The sequence below is a fragment of the Sus scrofa genome, chromosome 17, assembly GCF_000003025.6.
Source record: "Sus scrofa isolate TJ Tabasco breed Duroc chromosome 17, Sscrofa11.1, whole genome shotgun sequence".
Taxonomy (NCBI): Eukaryota; Metazoa; Chordata; class Mammalia; order Artiodactyla; family Suidae; genus Sus; species Sus scrofa.
In genome coordinates this window covers 13899668-13917811 of record NC_010459.5, presented here as the reverse complement: position 1 = coordinate 13917811, position 18144 = coordinate 13899668, and the positions used below count along the sequence as shown (strand labels likewise).

At 39.5% G+C, this 18144-nt stretch overlaps 1 protein-coding gene across 9 annotated transcripts in view; it reads left to right on the top strand.

Moving 5' to 3' along the window:
- Window positions 1-18144, top strand: part of SLC23A2 (solute carrier family 23 (nucleobase transporters), member 2) — a 163329-nt gene that overhangs the window by 94243 nt on the left and 50942 nt on the right. For all 9 annotated transcript variants that reach the window (XM_021077282.1, XM_021077284.1, XM_021077286.1 and 6 more), the window contains 3 exon segments: window positions 2068-2166; window positions 14979-15095; window positions 17571-17728. In XM_021077282.1, the coding sequence (XP_020932941.1) occupies window positions 2068-2166; window positions 14979-15095; window positions 17571-17728 (374 nt within the window).

Genomic DNA, 18144 nt, shown 5'->3' with positions numbered 1-18144 from the left:
CTTGTAATATGGTTCTGATAGTTAGAATTTTGTGACAAAGACTTGCACTTGGCTGGGAATGTATATCCTGCTGGCACCTAGTTTTGTAGGCAAATGCCACAAACCCAATTGGCTTGTGTAAAAAGCTATATAGCATGACTTAGAGATAGTTTTAAAAGCAACTCTGTTTGAAATAAGCATATTTTATCCTGTAGGAATTATGTACTGTTAATTGAGATTTTTGAGATACCTTAAAACTGGCTTCAGACTTGGATTATATAATTTATGTGACCTTGAATAAGAAACTAAAATTTTCTCTGGCCTGATTTCCTCAATTAAAAAATAAGTGGATAGAAATCTCTCCGGACTGCCTTAGTCTTTAGTTTTTTAAAATTAATTCCCTGTTGTAAAAATAAATTGTTCTCATTATAGAAAATTACCAAAATAGGTGAAGGGAAAATGGGTAAAAATGGCCCCATTGATCAAAGACAACTGCAAAAAGGCAAAAAAAAAAAAAAAAAAAAAAAAAAATTCCCCTAATTAATGTTAAAAATAAAATTATATTTTCATTTCTATAATTTTAAGTGAGGTTGAACAACTTTTTGTGTGTCTTATGGTATAAATATTTTTACTTTTCTGTGGATCAGAGACCCCTATCTATTGGGTTATTTGTATGTACAGATTTTCAGATATTCCCTTTGAATTACTGAAACCTATCATCTGTTATGTGTTGTACTGTATTTTCTCTTAAGCTGTCTCTCACCTTTTACTTTTCTTATTGTGTTTAAAACACCAGAATTGCAATTGCACTTTTTATGTATTTTTTTTTTTTCCTCTGCACTTAAGAAATGTAATCGTGGGAGTTCCTGCTCTGGTGCAGTGGATTAACAATCCAACTTGTAGCGGCTTAGGTCACTGCAGATGTGCAGGTTCAATACCTGGCCCAGGTGCAGTGGGTTAAAGGATCCAGCATTGCCGCAGCGTCTCAGATACAGTCCCTGGCCCAGGAACTTTCATATGTTGTGGGTGAGGCCATTTAAAAAAAAAAAATGCGGGAGTTCCCATTGTGGCTCAGCGGTAATGAACTCCACTAGTATCCACGAGGATGTGGGTTCAATCCCTGGCCTCACTCGGTGGGTTAAGGATCCAGCATTGCTGTGAGCTGTGGTGTAGGTCACAAATGCGACTCAGAACTGGCATTGCTGTGGCTGTGGTGTAGGCCAACAGCTGCAGCTCCAATTTGATCCCTTGCCTGGGAACGTTCATATGCCATAGGTGCAGCCATTAAAAAAAAAAAAAAAAAAAAAAAAAAGTGCTATTATCCATTATTTTCATTATTATTTTTTGAAGATATATTCTTAAAAATGGAGTCATTAGGTTAAAGACTGAACATATTTTAAGGTTGTTGCTGCAGTAGCCAGGACCTAAAGTGACTCTGTTGCATCTCACCAAGCATAGACATGAAGTGGTGTCATGACCTGCTGGCTGTCCAGGTGTTTTCTTTTGAGTCTCACGATAACTTCTAGTCTTTACCTTGAGGGCCCAGAAACTGGATTTTGCAGATGTAGACAGCTCCTGCCCCAGTGCCACAAGGAAGTGCACACACCAGTGGGCTGTGGTGTCAGTTGCTCTTAACTGGCATGTTTTTTTTCCCTGTAGGGACACAGCAGTTGTTACCAGGCCTTACTTGGGAAGGGTCTTAAGCAAGGCAGCTCACACACTGAGATGCAATCTGTTCTCTCAGTCAAGCCTCCCTTGCCCCTGGAGGGTGCTGGGGTTCCTGTTTCTGTAGTTCTTTTGGATGTCCCCTTTCTGGTCTCCTTCAGCTGAAAACACACACACACACACACACACATTCATGTAGCTTCACTCTATAGGACATGTGGTATGTTTCTCCATCAAAAACACATTATGGTCACTGGTGTAGCACACGCTTGTCGCGAGTTTCATTTAAGAAAACTTAAAACTTGGCTAATTAATTGGATAAGTGAAAAATGTGTTTTGTTTTTTTAATTTGGGGAAAAATGTTTTCATACAACAGAGTGGTGAAGGGTGAAAAAAGCCTCTAAATGAAGTGTTTCTCTTCAGGTGGTGATCAATGGAGGTGCCACGTCCAGTGGAGAACAGGACAATGAAGACACTGAACTCATGGCAATATACACGACAGAAAATGGCATTGCAGAAAAGGTACCCCCTTCCCTTGGCCCTGCCCATGCACCCACCACTGCTGTCCCAAATTCTGTACACCCTTCTTGGGTTTTGTCTCTAACCTCCCGAGTGGGCAGATGCACATGCACTTATGTGTGTGTATGTGTGTTCTCTTTATAAAGGCAATAGAACAAGTGGTGAGGAATAGAAGTTACTAATTTTTAATTGTTTTAATGGCAGTTAATGTGAGAACCATGTAGAGGCCCTTACCTATATATTTTTGAAAACCTCAGCCTGGATGCCATAGGGAAGCGGTTAAGAGCTTGGTCTGGGTATTAATGTGACTCAGACCTGAGGGAATTACTTAAGCTCTCCAGGCATCAATTGCCTCATCTCTAAAGTGGGTATAGGGAGTTCCCACTGTGGCTTAGAGAGTTAAGAACCCAACATAGTGTCCATGAGGATGTGGATTCAATCCCTGGCCTTGCTCAGTGGGGTAAGGATTCAGTGTTGCTGCAAGCTGCGGCATAGGTCAGAGATGCAGCTTGGATCCAGTGTTGCTGTGGCTGTAATGTAGGCCTACAGCTGCAGCTCCCGTTTGGCCCCTAGCCCAGAAACTTGCATGTGCCACAGATGCAGCCCTAAAAAAAAATTAAAAAGTACAGTGGGTATAAAAATATTAGCATTTCTGAGGATTAAATGAAATAATATATATAAAATTGCTAGCATTATGCCTGGTGCATATATTATGCGTACAGTAAATAAGTGAAACCGGTAGTTAGGTTATACTGTTAAAACCCCTTGGACAAAGATCTTTGACCAAAGTAGTAGAAATCATACACTAAAGTAGGAGAATCTTTTTTTCTCCCTCATCTTATTTTCTTGTCAGGTCAGTCTGTGAGACCACATTCATAGAGGCCTGGAGAGAACTGCCCAGAGAGGGTTCAGATACCTTGATTAACTCTTCTCTTTGTGTGTGTATGTATGCCACTGTGCCTAACACATTTGAAAAGTTTTTGATAACATGGCATTTCCAGACTGCAGCATAGCCTTAAGACTTCTCAATTTCATTTGCACTTCATTGAACAAATGTTTAAAACAGATTTTATTTTTACTATGAAAATTTACTAGTCACCTTATATAATGAGGCATTATATTCTAGAAGCACTCCACTGTATTACACTGTAGACAGTGTATACTACATATTCTCATAACAGGCACTAAGAAGTTGATGTGCACAAACATAGTACCTAGCTTGGGTATCAGGGCAGTAAGTTTACACTGGTATCACTGAAGTGATAAAAAAATGAAAGAAGTTATATTGAAATTCTTGAATAATCAGTGTGATTTCTTTCTTTTTCTCTTTCTCTCTCTCTTCCTTTTCCAGTTGGGAGATGGACATTTCGTTTTAGGCTGTCTTGACCAGTATTGCTGTTATTTGGTCAAGCTGTTATAAGTTTTGTGGACGGTAGATTCATGCTGAAATGTTCATTTCTGCAGAGTTGCTCCTTGGAGCACAGAGATGGGAGCATCCATGGTTGGCATGTGGCTCGATGCCTACGGTCTATAGCGGGGACAAATCCCACAGGGCAGTATCTGGGCAGGGTCTACTGCCGGTCCAGCTTGGGTTTCAATATCCAGGAGGCACATGCTTCTCACTTGTTGGGCTGCATCCAGTCCTCAGGTACTTGGTCCTTAATCAAAGCAGCACTAGAATTTCCAGGCTATAGGCTGTCATAATTTAGGTGTTTACTGTCTAGGAATTGATGACTGTCTTTTGAAATGAATAGTAGGGAGCATTAATTCTTCAGGTTTTTAAACATCTGTACATTTTCCTGATCTGTTGGCAGGAAAGTTGGCAGGAAAGATGTCTAGTATACTAATGTTAGCACATTTATGCTGGACGTTTATTCTTTGGGTGAACTTTTTTTTCATCATTTAAACATTGATACATGTGTATTTCCTTGAATACTAGTGAAATAGGTTATCTACCTATTTTACTGGTCGTTTTTCTTCTCTTATGAAGTGGTGAAGATGGTGAGAAAGAGTTATGGTGTGTTGAACAGTGCTAAGGTCCCAGACCCTTGGCTGTGTGCTTTAAGCAACCTGTCATGTTTAGTCCTATAGCAACACTGTTAGAAAGGTGCTTTCACTATCCCTGTTAAAAAGGTGAAGAAAATGAATATTTAGGTCCTTTGCTGTCTTAAATTTGTACAAAGAAAACCTCTCACCAGAGGATGCTGCCCTTTGCCATCTTGCTTTTCAAGTGGCATTGAAAGGCTCTCGTTCAGAGAGCTCACCTCACTGTGAAATAAGAAAGGACTGTTCAAGGGGAGCAAGAGGCTGTCCTGTGTGTTCTCCATATTCATAGGATTTCTTCATTATATTGAGCTATGCATTGTGATGTATTTCCTTGAATCATCAAGAACTTGACTGGGAGTTCCCATTGTGGCGTAGCAGAAACAAATCCAACTAGGAACCATGAGGTTGCGGGTTCGATTTCTTGCCTCCATCAGTGGGTTAAGGATCCAGCATTGCCTTGAGCTGTGGTGCAGGTTGCAGACTTGGCTCCGATCCCATGTGGCTGTGGCTGTGGAGTAGGCCAGTAACTGCAGCTCCCATTCCACCCCTAGCCTGGGAACCTCCGTGTGCTGCAGGTGAAGCCCTAAAAAGCAAACAAAACAAAACAAACTTGACTTTTCTTGTGTTGAGAACTTCTTATGGTAAATGCTGGTTAATATGGTATTAGCTCTAAGACACATCTTGCAATTTTCTCAAAAGGACTTTTTTCTGAAAAGATTGAAAGGGCGATGCCTCAAATCATCAGTCATGAGTCCATAGGATGATGTTGGGACTCATGTCCAATACTCAGTATGGACCTCAGTATATTGTGATTCTTAAATTAGGGGTGTTGAGGGAATTGAATTTCATGAGAATGAGGATATTTGGGACAAAAACTAAACAATGAAGTAGGAGGCTTAGATAGTCCTATTGAAATGTTGCTATTTTATTGTTTTACAGAACAGATCTTCACAAAATTTATTTACAGAAGTATGTGAAATAGTTACGGTGGTGAAGCAAATCATTATTAATCATAATTTCAGAAAATCAGTTGTTTCTGATGACTTCTAAAAAGCAACTCTGTTTCTTTTTGGGCGGCTGTGTCACATGGTGGCAGATGTAGCCTTTGGTGACAGTCTGTTCAGCCACACTCACCTTCTTCTTAGAGTCACCAGCTCCTCCTCTGCCAGATAGGGTCATAACAACATAGAACTTTCCAGGGCCATTGTGAAAAGTAAATGACAGAGTGTATAAAATAGCACAAGTCTTTTAGGGAGCAGAGATTGTCAAAATGTGAAAATAGTTGGAAGTAAACTAGTTACAGTCTCCACTTGACTATGCTGCCTTGGCTGCTATTTGTCCTTTTCTGTCCATTGTTTCAACCATACAGTTGCAGTTATCACAATGTTTGTTAAATATAGGATAAGATAAACTTATTTCATAATTTTGAGATACATACAAATTTTTATTTTATTTTTTGCTTCATAGAGCCGTACCTGCCTCACATGGAAGTTCCTAGGCTAGAAGTCGACTACAGCTGCTAGCCTACACCACAGCCGCAGCAAAACGTGGAATCCGAGCTTCATCTGCGACCTACTCCACAGCTCACAGCAACACCAGATCCCTGACCTAATGAGCGAGGCCAGGGATCACACCCATATCGTCTTGGATTCTAGTCAGATTCATTTCCACTGAGCCACAGTGGAAGCTCAGAGATACATTTTTAAGTTAAAAGTTTTAAACTTTTTTTGATTTTGTGATCCTTGCAGATTCTCTTTAAGCTACCTTTTATTCAAGTACCAGCTGTTCTTGAAAAACAAAGTTCTCTTGAGCATGCTTGTTTTACGTAAACACTCCAAAATTGTATTAAACAGTTTAAAATGTGCTGCCTCCGTTCTTGGTCTATGCAGCATAACTGGCAGCTGGCAGTCTTGTGTTTGTTTTTCACATCCTTCTCCACTCATGCACACACACGAGTGGAGTGTTGTACCAAAGATGTGAGCTACTCTAGTCTCCCCCTCCCCTACCTACATAATGTATATCTCACCAGGTTAGTGAATGAATATGGAAGTTTTTTTTAATTAATTTAAGTATCTTAAATAGATAATCTTGTGGTTTAAATAATCAACATGTAGGAGGTACATAGTTAAGTTTCCTTTCCATTATGTTTCCTATCCATCCAGTCCCACACTCCCCTATTTAAAAAATTTATCACTATTATTAGTTTATTGGGTTTTTTTTAAGGCACTTGATTCATGTATAAGCAATTTTGAATCTGTGTTTTTTCTGTTCTTCTTCCCCCCATAAATACTATATGTACATTGCATTGTCTTTTTTTATTTGCCTACCATATGTCCTGAGATCTTTCCCTACCACTTACAAAGAGATCTCTTTTGCCTTTTATTAATATTTTTACGCTGCATAGTGACTTCCCATAATTTAGTCTCCTGTAGATTGGCATTCTTTTTGGGGGGGACAGGGAGTAGGCATGGGGATTTGTGTCTTCTTGCTGTTGTTATCAGTGCTACAGTGAACAGCCTTATACACAGGTCCTTTCTCATACACATAAGTCTAGAACAATTTCTAAAGATAGAATGCTGGAGGAAAGAACATATGAATTTGTGATTTATATAGACTTTACCAAATTGTCTTCCATGGGGTTACACCAGTTTATTCTTCAGTGGATATATGAGAGAGCAAGTTTCTCTACAACTTTACAGAGATTTTGTTATCAAACTTAAGAATTTTTGCCAATGTAAATGAAAAGCGTCAAGATAGTTTTTTAAATACTGTTTAAACTTTTTATTGTGAAATAATTTCAGACTTATAGAAAAGTTCTAAAAATAATGTGAACTATTCCTGTATATCGGCCATCCAGAGTGCACAAATGTTGACATTTTACTACATTTGCTTAATCATTCTCTCTCTCTGTATATTAATTCTGAACTATTCAAAGGTAAGTTACAGACACAGTGCTCTTTTATCCCTAAATTCTTCATTGCATATTTCCTAAAAACAAAGACATCAGGATATTCACATTGATACTATTGTTGATAATTAGTTGATTTCATTAATTTCAGTTTAAAAATGAAGCTTAATAATTTTCGTTTGAATTTCCTCAGCTGTCCCAATAATGTCCCTTATAGCTAAATAATAAATAGATAAAGTTTAGTTCCATGATCCAAATAGGTATCACTTAGTGCATTTAATTGTTATGTGCATCTTTAGTTTCCTTTGATCTGGAACAGCTTGTCAGTGTTGTTTGTCTTTCTTTACCTTGGAGTATGGGCCAGTTTATTTTGTAGTATGTCTCTCAATTTGGTTTTCATGCTGTAGTTTTATCTTGTGTTTTTCATTGCTGAGATTGCATCTCTATTTCACATGCTTAAGAGCCACTTGATATCCCTTTCTGTATATTGTCTGACTTATCTTTTGTGCAATTTTAGAATTGGCTCTCGGTCTTTTTACTGACTTCTAGGAGAGATTCACCCTTTTTGATTTGAGTTGCAGATGTTTTGACATACCCTTCAGAATTTCTGTTTTTACTTTGGGAATCAGTCAAATTGAGCTTATTTTTTTCTGGAGTCACTTTTGGTAAAGTAGTTTTTCTAAAAAATTGACTCATTCCAATTTTCAAGTTATATACATAGAACTGCTCAGTTCTTGCTCAAGATGGATTTTTATGCTTTTTAATTCCTTTATTTCTGTGATTATTTCTACCTTGTTTTTGATTTTGTATATTTATCTTTTCTTCTACCATATTGCTCCATTTTTATTTCCCTGGATTAGCTAGTTGTTGTCTTTTTTAATTTAAAAGAACTAAATTTTAGGAAATTCCCCTGTGGTGCAGTGAGTTTAAGGATCTGGTGTTGCTGCAGCTGTGGTGCAAGTCACAACTGCTGTACGGGTTCTGTCCCTGGCCCGGGAATTTCCACATTTGCATCTATAAAGACAAAAAAAGGAACAAAATTTTATTTAGTGCAACTGCATTTTGTTTTCTAATGTATCTGGTTTTTTATTTATCGAGTTTTCCTGTTATTTTTCTATTATCTTTTGAGGCTTAGTTTGCTGTAAGTGTGATTTTCTGTTAAGCACTGCTTTAGCAGTGGGTTTTCATGTGTAATTCTAAATAAAATTGTATTTTTTTTTTTTTCCCCAGGGCTGCATCCACAGCATATGCAAGTTCCCAGGCTAGGGGTCCAATTGGAGCTGTAGCTGCTGGCCTATACCACAGCCACAGCAACACGTAATCCGAGCTGCATCTGCAACCTACACCACAGCTCATGGCAATGCCGGATCCCTAGCAAGGCCAGGAATCGAACCCGTGTCGTCATGGGTACTAGTCGGGTTCATTAACTGAGCCACGGTGGGAACTCCCAAATTTGTTTTGTTTAGTTTGTTTTTTAAATTTTTTTCATTTTTATTAATACAGAACATTGTCTTTCAGCAGAAAGTTGTCTTTTAACAGAAAGTTGTCTTTCAGCAGAATCAAGGTTACAAATAAACTGTTACTAACCCAAGAAACAGTTAATATTCACTTGACTCTCCACTTGGTTGAATAATTCTCTTTTAGGTAGTACAGTTATTTTAACCAATTTATTTTTATTATTTTTATTTATTTATTTATTTATTTTTGTCTTTTTGCTATTTCTTGGGCCACTCCTGCGGCATATGGAGGTTCCCAGGCTAGGGGTCGAATCCGAGCTGTAGCTGCCAGCCTATGCCAGAGCCACAGCAATGCAGGATCCATGTCTGCAACCTATACCACAGTTCATGGCAACGCCGGATTGTTAACCCACTGATCAAGGGCAGGGATCGAACCCGCAACCTCATGGTTCCTAGTCAGATTCGTTAACCACTGCACCACGACGGGAACTCCAACCAATTTATTTTTAAACTGCTTTGTGATTTCAAAGAAATTTCTTAGCTTTTACTTATTAAATAATTCCTTCAATTGGGAACTTTGTATATCAAAACGTTTCCTCCAAGTTATTGCATTCTTCACTGCCTTCTACTTAACCTAGTTGTCCCAAATTTGTATTTTCTAAACAGTTTACTATTTTGGACTGTATGTCTTCTTTGCCCTTTGCCCTTTAAGGGGCTTTTAAAATTAACAGATTGAGAGCTTTTGATTGTTTATGTTATAAATTTCCAGTTTCGTTGCATTATGATCAGAAAGTGTTACTTGTATTCCTTTTTGGAATACATTAAAATGCTTCTTATATTTCTGTGAATATTTTTTTGTGAATTTTTGTGTTCCAGATAGTTGAAAAGAGTTACATATTTATGGGTTATATTTTGTATCTTGTTGTGTTGTGTCTTTTGCCTGCTATCTGATCTGCCATAAATTGAGAGATTGATTTCCCATTACTCGTATTTTTCAGATTTCTCCTATTATTTCTTAGATTTTTTTATATGATTCTCTTATTTGTACATAAATTACTTATAACATGTTTATAGTAAATTGTACCCTTTATTATTTAAAACATGCTCATAATTGTCTTGGTTATCACTCTTTACCTTGTTTGAAGATAATTAAGATTTTATTTGCATTTTTGTTATATACTTTACCAATTCTTTTCAACCTTTCTGAATCACTTTGCTTTAGGTGTATCTTTTATATTTGGTATAGAGTTGAGTTTTGCTTTGAGAAAGTTTTTTTTGTGTGTGTTTTGTCTTTTTAGGGCCACACCTGCAGTATATGGAGGTTCCCAGGCTAGGGGTCTAATCGGAGGTGTAGCTGCCAGCCTACGCTGCAGCCACACCAGATCCAAGCCAAGTGTGTGACCTACACCACTGCTCACGGCAACACTGGATCCTTAATCCGCTGAGTGAGGCCAGGGATCGAACACGAAACCTCATGGTTCCTAGTTGGATTCATTTCCGCTGCGCCATGACAGGAACTCTGAGAAAGTCTTAAAATTTGTTCCTTTAATAGTTGAGTTTAGCCTCTTTCCATTTATTTTATTTTATTTTATTTTATTTTATTTATTTACTTTTTTTGCTTTTTAGGGCTACACCTGTGGCATATGGAGGTTCTCAGACTAGGGGTCATATCAGAGCTACAGCTGCCGGCCTGCACCACAGCCACAGCAATGTGGGATCTGAGTCACATCTGTGACCTACACCACAGCTCCTGGCAACGCTGGATCCTTAACCCACTGAGCAAGGCCGGGGATTGAACCTGCGTCCTCATGAATGCTAGTCAGATTCGTTAACCGCTGAGCCATGACGGGAACTCCTAGCCTATTTACATTTATTTCTTTCTGTTTTATTTTTGTGTTGTGACATTTAAAATCTTTGTGCTTTTATTCTGATGGACACCTGTATAATCATAACTACCTAATCCTTTATTTCATTGTCCTTCAGTTTCCTGCTATGAATAGTAACAAAATTGGTGTGTGTTTCCTTCCAGCCTCTTGCTCTTTTCTCTATTATCTGAATTTGGTCAGAAATGTTATTTCTGCTCATCATTGTAATTGATTTATCAGATTTAAGTGTTATGACAATTAACTTTACTGCTTACCTTTTTCCTTTTCCCTCTCACGTTTTATTAATTGTAATGTAATATTTTTGGTGCACGTGACATTTGTATATTCTGGCAACCTAATCCTAACTTTTAGTTTTATTTCTACAGTTAATTTGAGTCAGGCCTTTTACTGGTTTTCCCAGTAACTTCCTGGTTGACTAAAGTTATTCCTTTAGACCCTTGATATTCAAAGTATAGTCTCCATGGACTAGCATCACTAGCATCATTACCTACAAGTTTTGTTAGAATGCAGAATATCTGCCCCAACCACGACCTGCTGAATCAGAACATGCCATTTTCATACAATTTCTGTGTGATTCATGTGTTCGCTGAAGTTAGAGAAGTAGAACAATGGTGTTAGTTTCGAAGAGAAGGGCTGGATCATGGGAATAGTTTTGGATGGGAATTTATCTATGGCATTTAGGCTTGAAGGAGAGTTCAGCTGGATGTAAAATCCTTGGGACTTTTTTTGGAACCTGATGAAATAAATAAGTCACCTGTAACAAAGTTTTGACACAATATGAAAACATTGCATTGGGTATTAGTTGATAGGAAGAAATTGTGCATTTGATTAGTATGTAATGGTATTATGGTTCTTTTTTAAGAGACAAACATGTTTATGGACAAATTTATGTATTTTGAGGATTTGGTTTAAAATAATCCATCCCCTTACCCCAATAAAGTTGGAATGGGATGGGGAATAGATTAAATAAGAACATAGGGTTGATAAATTTTGAAGCTGGAATAGATAAAACGCAAGCGTCTTATATTCCTTCTATCTTTGTATATGTTTGAAAAATTATATAATACAATGTTAAGGAAATAATTAAATCATATCTTATAGTTTGCTGTTCTTCCATTTTCCTATTGAACATTGTAATGAAATCTCAGGCTGGTCTTTTTTTTTTCCTTTGTATCAGTATCTTGATTTTTTTTGCCTTTTTTACGAATCCTTTATTTGTCTTTGGTATTTAGTAACTTTACTGAATGTCATATAATAATAATCATATCATGAGTTTTGATGCTGACCTTCTGGGTCAGTTTTTCCTGGCACTTTCAATATTTAGCTTCAAGGCTCCTGTTACTTCAGGAATGCTATCTTGAATTATATCTTTATTTTTTGTTCCAGTCTTATTTGGTTTTCTTATTTGGGGGCTTCAATTAAGCATATTTTGGATCTCCTTTGTCTGCCTTCTCTATTACTTTCATATTTTTTCCCTCTTACATTTTTTCCATGTCTGTTCTCTCTTGTGTTCCTACCCCTTTCATTTTTCTTTTTTTCTCTTTTATCCAAATTCTATCCAAATTTTATCAGATTCTGTCATGTTTTATTTCCCTTTGTCCTTAGGTTTCTATTTTAAGGTCTTCCTTAATATAGTTGATTGTTTTATTGTTTTCAAAATATCTGAATCTTTGGGAGTTCCCAGTGTGACTCAGTGGTTATGAACCCAACTAGTTAGTATCCATGAGGATGCAAGTTCGATCCCTGGCCTTGCTCAGTGTGTTAAGTACCCGGCGTAGCTGTGAGCTGTGGTGTAGATCCCAGATGTGCTCCCATCTTGGGTTGTGACTGGCATAGGCCTCAGTTGTAGCTCTGATTTGACTCCTAGCCTGGGAATTTCCATATGCTGCACATGCAGCCCTCAAAAAAAAAAAAAGCTGGGAGTTCCCATCGTGGCGCAGTGGTTAACGAATCCAACTAGGAACCATGAGGTTGCGGGTTCGGTCCCTGGCCTTGCTCAGTGGGTTAACGATCTGGCGTTGCCGTGAGCTGTGGTGTAGGTTGCAGACGCGGCTCGGATCCTGCGTTGCTGTGGCTCTGGCGTAGGCCGGTGGCTACAGCTCCGATTCAACCCCTAGCCTGGGAACCTCCATATGCCGCGGGAGCGGCCCAAGAAATAGCAACAACAACAACAAGAACAAGACAAAAAAGACAAAAAAAAAAAAAAAAAAAAAATTTCTGTGAAGATACAGGTTTCTTAACCCTACCCCCAGTATGTTTTCTTTCTATTACATGGACCCTATTTCCTCTCTTTGTATGGTTCTTATTTTGGGAGGAATGTGAGGCAATAAAAAATATGATTGTAGAGTTGTTTTGTGTGAAGGAATTTTGTCAACTAGTCGGCCTTGCCACTGAGTAGGAAAGCTGTCTTGTCACTGGGGAATTCGCAGATGGCTTGTCTCTGGGGGTGATCAGTTCCTCTAGAAAGAAATCCTGTGGTCTCTTCTTGTGGTTGTAAGCCTGGATTCTATAACCTGGCTTTTGCCGTTCTGGAAGCAGATGAGGATCCCCCTTTTCAGCTTGCATTTAATCCCGGGTAGTATTCCTTAGTCTTTGTATTCTTCAAACAATACATTTTTGTGTCTTGAAGGATGAGGATAGCAGTAGGCAACAGGGTGTCTGTTGATTGGTTTGCAGAGTTAAAGCCCATATATTCTTTCCATTTCCACTCTGTCTTGTGCTTCCAAACATAGAACTTTCCTGGGCTTCTGTTGGTCAGCCAGCTCGCTTCTTTATACCTTTCTTCTTTAGGCACCAATGTTGTAGATTCCTTTTCTCTCACAAATGAGTCATAATTCCTACAGATGTTTTTACGTATTCCAGAAATATGTTAATCTCATTTCTCTTTTTCCTGTTTTCTTCGACCTTGTAGGCTCGTGTCATATTTATTCTTTCTAAGTGTTTTTCAGAGTTAGAGGAGATGACAGAGTGGTTAGGCTACCGTGTTTTACCAGAACTCAAAAGCCAGTTCTGGTAAATGAAATTAAATTTTGGTGGACCTAATTAAAAGTAAAGAATGAGAAAGCACAAATATACATTAGCAATGTGAAAAGAGGTGTAAAAATGTATAGGATAATATTAACTGCAACTTTATGATAATCAGTTTGAAACACTGTAGCAGGGGTTGGCAAGCTGCATGCTGCAAACCAAATCTGGCCCAACACTTACTTCTACAAATAAAGTTTAAATGGAACACAGCTCTTCCCATTTGTTTGCATATTGTCTAATGCTCTTCTGCTGTGTAGTAGCAGAGCTGAGTAGTTGTGACAGAACCACGTGGCCCACAAAGCCTAAAATGTTTACTCCTTAGCCTTTTAAAGAAAGAGTTTGCTGACTCCTGCTGTAGGGGAAATGATTTCCTAAAGAAAAAGAGATTGCACTTGACTAAAAGTGCTAGACTAGGTAAGTAACCATAGGAGAAATTGAAAAGGTTTGGGCGCCAACAAGAAAGCTGATTTCTGAGCTCACTAATCTTTGAAGGACAGGTAATTTGCCTTTTTTTTTTTTTTTTTTTTTTTTTTTTTTGGTCTTTTTAGGCCCACACCCACAGCATATGAAAGTTCCCAGGATAGGGGTCAAATTGGAGCTGCAGCTACCAGCCTACACCACAGCTCACTGTGGTGCTGGATCTTTAACCCACTGAGTGAGGCCAGGGATTAAACCCTTGTCCTCATGGATGCTAGATGGGTTTGCACTGAGCCACAATGAGAACTATCCCCCTTTCTTTTTAGATTATTTTAGACCATAGAATAATATGAAAAAGTCTATTCAAGATGACATCATCAAAGTATTAATATAGTCATCTTTTAAAGAAAACTTGCTGTTTAAGTTTTTTGTTTTTGCAGATTTAAAGTGGGTTTTATTGTTCATGCAGTGATAACAGAATGCAGTACCGTGGTCCTCCATGACCAAACATGCTCTGTCTATCTCAGGAAGATGCAGTGCCGCTTTTGTCTGATAGCGTTCACTTATCCCCTTGACCACACAGTTCCCTACTTTTTCCTAATACCATTTGTGGACATTTGCATTAGTTCCATTTCTTCCTTCCCTTTCCTTCCTTCCTTCCTTCCTTCCAGGGATGGGATGGTGTTGGAGGGGCAAATTAGTACTCTGTTTGAAAGTAGCTAGCATTTTGTAACATTTCTTCATTTAGGGCACCACCCAAGGATGGCTCATGCCAAGGTATTATTCTGTGGTCTCAACCTCGGGAGCATCCCTCTCCATACAGGAGGTTGCCCAGGCCTGGGGAGAAGTTCTGAATAGCTGGGTGCTCTTAGAATACTGAACCCCCAAACCCTGAAGACAGATTGTCCCACTAAATGAGTGTGCTTGAGACTATGTCAAAGATAACCAACGCTTAATTTTATAGGAGAGTGACAGCCCCTTTATGAAGTTGTTTTTCAGTAACAGTGGTCTATTCTGAGTTAACTTTAGTCCTTACTTTTATTAAACAACAATTTGTCTTCCTCTCCCTCACAGAGCTCTCTCGCTGAGACCTTGGATAGCACTGGTAGTTTAGACCCCCAGAGATCGGACATGATTTATACCATAGAAGATGTTCCTCCCTGGTACCTGTGCATATTTCTAGGGTTGCAGGTAAGATGGTTCCTTTGGAATGTTACCACCAACAGATGCTTGAATTGTCTGTCTGGATTTTTTTTAAATTCAACTTTTATTTTTATCTATTGATGACTTTGTTGTAAATTACTCTTAAGAATGATGAATGGAGATTGTTAACCTGAATTTTATTGCAGTGAAAGGTAGAAAACAGGAGGAGTAGGTTAATCATGGAATGAAAGAAGGAAAATGTTCGGGGAATAAGCAAGAGAAATGACATGGAAGGAAGGAGAAAGGGTTGTAGATAATGGAAAGGGGAGAATAGAGGGAAGAGAAAGGTAAAAGAAGAGAGAAAAAAAGGGTTCACCAATCCTAGTTAACTAAGCCACAGTCACTGTCAACACTGCCATGAAATATGGGTGATACTGAGAGGTGTGATGTTGGTCAGGACATAAATGTGGAGGCTTCAGTTCTGTTTTTAAAGGAAGGCAGACTTTGCATTGGTGGTGGCTGCTTTGTCTGCCGTAGCTTCCAATGGGAGCAGAGTAGGGAAGCTGCCAGAGGAGGGGATGAGAGGATGGGGGTGGTGGTGGTAACACAAGCTGATGCAGGACTGCTGCATCTTTGGTGCTCACCTCCCTTCTCCTTCCCCACTTAGAGATTGAAGTGGGGGCTTTAGGAGAAAGAGGGTGCCCTGGAAGGCTCTTAGCCCAGACACACACCACTGGACTGAGTTTGCCTTGGTTTTGAGGTCTTACTTTCCATTCTTACTTTCTCAAGTTTGAATGATCAGTTCATGCTGAGAAAAATCAGTCCCATTGCCCAGACAGGTTTATTCACTCGGAGGTAGGCTGTACCTGCTGACAGCTGATGCTTTGGTCCAGTTTCCAGGCCCCTCCCCCACCTCAGGTATCAAAGTACTTGGTAACCTAGACGGAAGGGTATCTAAAAAAGAAAAAAGTATAATCAAAGGAGCTGAATGATCTTAGCAAATAATTTCCCTTGGGCTGAGTATCTCAAGGCAGGTTCAGAAAACATATTTTTTGAAATGTTGATATTATAGATATTTCTAGAAGTAGTCTTTCTTGTTCAGGTAGGACTGGGAAACCCTGTGTGCATCATGCCCTTCTGGACAGTGTGCATTCTTCCTAAACTGGTGAGCAGCCCTGGGAAGTCCTAGATGGAATTGCTCTGTTCCCCTCACCAAACAAACCCCTCTTAGTGTTACACGATTGGGCTTTATGGGCTAAAGCAGCACACTTTGGCAAACATGAGCAGAGATGGGGAACTATTGGGAAGAAAAGTAGGAGGTTTGCAGAAAAGAAGTTGGAACTGAACAGGCCGGCTTCTGGAAAGAAGAGAGGTGAGCTGTAAGGGCTGGAATGTCCTGCCAGGGCCACAAGGCATGGGGGAGGAGCCCTAAAGGATGAGTGGACTGGGCTCTGTGGAGGAGTCCCACAGCTCCTGTGTGTCCTTAGCATTCCCTGCTTGCTGGTTAACAGTGGCAGACCATGGAAAAAGATGGAAAACGCCTTGTGCAATGAAGTTTGTATAAATTCAATCCCTAGACCTGAAAGAATTTTTTTTTTAGAGTAGATTAATTATCTCAAGAACATGTATGTAAAATTCTATGTAAAATATTGCCAAGTCAAATCCCAGAAGAAAAACATAGCATGACTAACTAGGGTTTTGTTTCAAGAATGGTTCAGTACAACACAGTCTGTATTAACAGATTAGAGGAGAAAGGACCTATGATTTTAGCGATTGATGCTGACATGCATTTTATTTTTTTAACTTCAAAAAAATTTTTATAATTTTTTAAATTGAAGTATAATTGATTTATAATGTGTTAATTTCTGCTGTACAGCACTGTGATTCCGTTCATACATATACGTATACACTCCTTTAAAAAATGTTCTTGAGGGAGTTCCTGTCGTGGCACAAGTGGTTAACAAATCCGACTAAGAACCGTGAGGTTGCGGGTTCGATCCCTGGCCTTGCTCAGTGGCTTAAGGATCCGGCGTGGCCGTGAGCTGGGGTGTAGGTTGCAAACGCGGTTCGGATCCCGAGTTGCTGTGGCTCTGGTGTAGGCTGGTGGCTACAGCTCTGATTTGACCCCTAGCCTGGGAACCTCCATATGCCAAGGGTGCAGCCCTAAAAAGACAGAAAAGACCAAAAAAAAAAAATTCTTGAAAAGTGTTTTTAAAAAGTAAATATTCCCAGTAAGAATTATGTAAGTAAAACTTCACCAGTGTTTTTACTGAGTACTTCCTTTGTGCTGGCCTGGATTCATGTGAGTAGTAAGACAAGAAAATGTAATGGAAAGGAGAAACGCTGGAAAAGAGAGATGATTTGACATGTAGGAGATTATACCTAAAAAAATAGAAATTCTTCATGTGGACTACTTTCTAAAAACAATGGGGTGTGTGTGGAGGGGGCAAAGTTTAGGGTAAAGGCAGAAAAAAATACAAAGAAAGGTTTACTCTTTCTCCTGCTGTCTCCTGTCACTCACAGCACTACCTGACCTGCTTCAGCGGCACAATCGCGGTGCCCTTTCTGCTGGCCGACGCCATGTGTGTGGGGTACGACCAGTGGGCCACCAGCCAGCTCATTGGGACCATTTTCTTCTGTGTGGGAATCACAACTTTGTTGCAGACAACTTTTGGATGCAGGTGAGATTGGAGTACTAAACTGGGGATGCTGAAGTGCCCATGAGGCATCGAGCACTGCCATCCACCTAGGGCTGCTTAGAAGGACTGACAAGACTGTGGGGAGGTGTGTGCTTGTGGCATTTGCCTGCCTCCTCCCAGCCCTACTGTGTGTCTTCTCTAGGTGGGTGACACCATTTCCCACCTAGTTGTGCAGGCTGAAAACTCAGAGTCACTTGGCCCCTTCCATCCCACAGCTGCCAGAGCAGGTTCTCTCCAGCACCCCCTTCCCGTGCCCATTCCTGAAGTGCAGGCCTGGCCTGTGTTTTGCTGTGTTCCTGGTTGGTTTCCCTGCCCCAGGGCTGCTCTCCTCTGTCCTGCTCTGTGTGCTACCCAATGCCATCATTCAGTGTTCGCCTCTTCCTAGGTGCTGCCAGGCT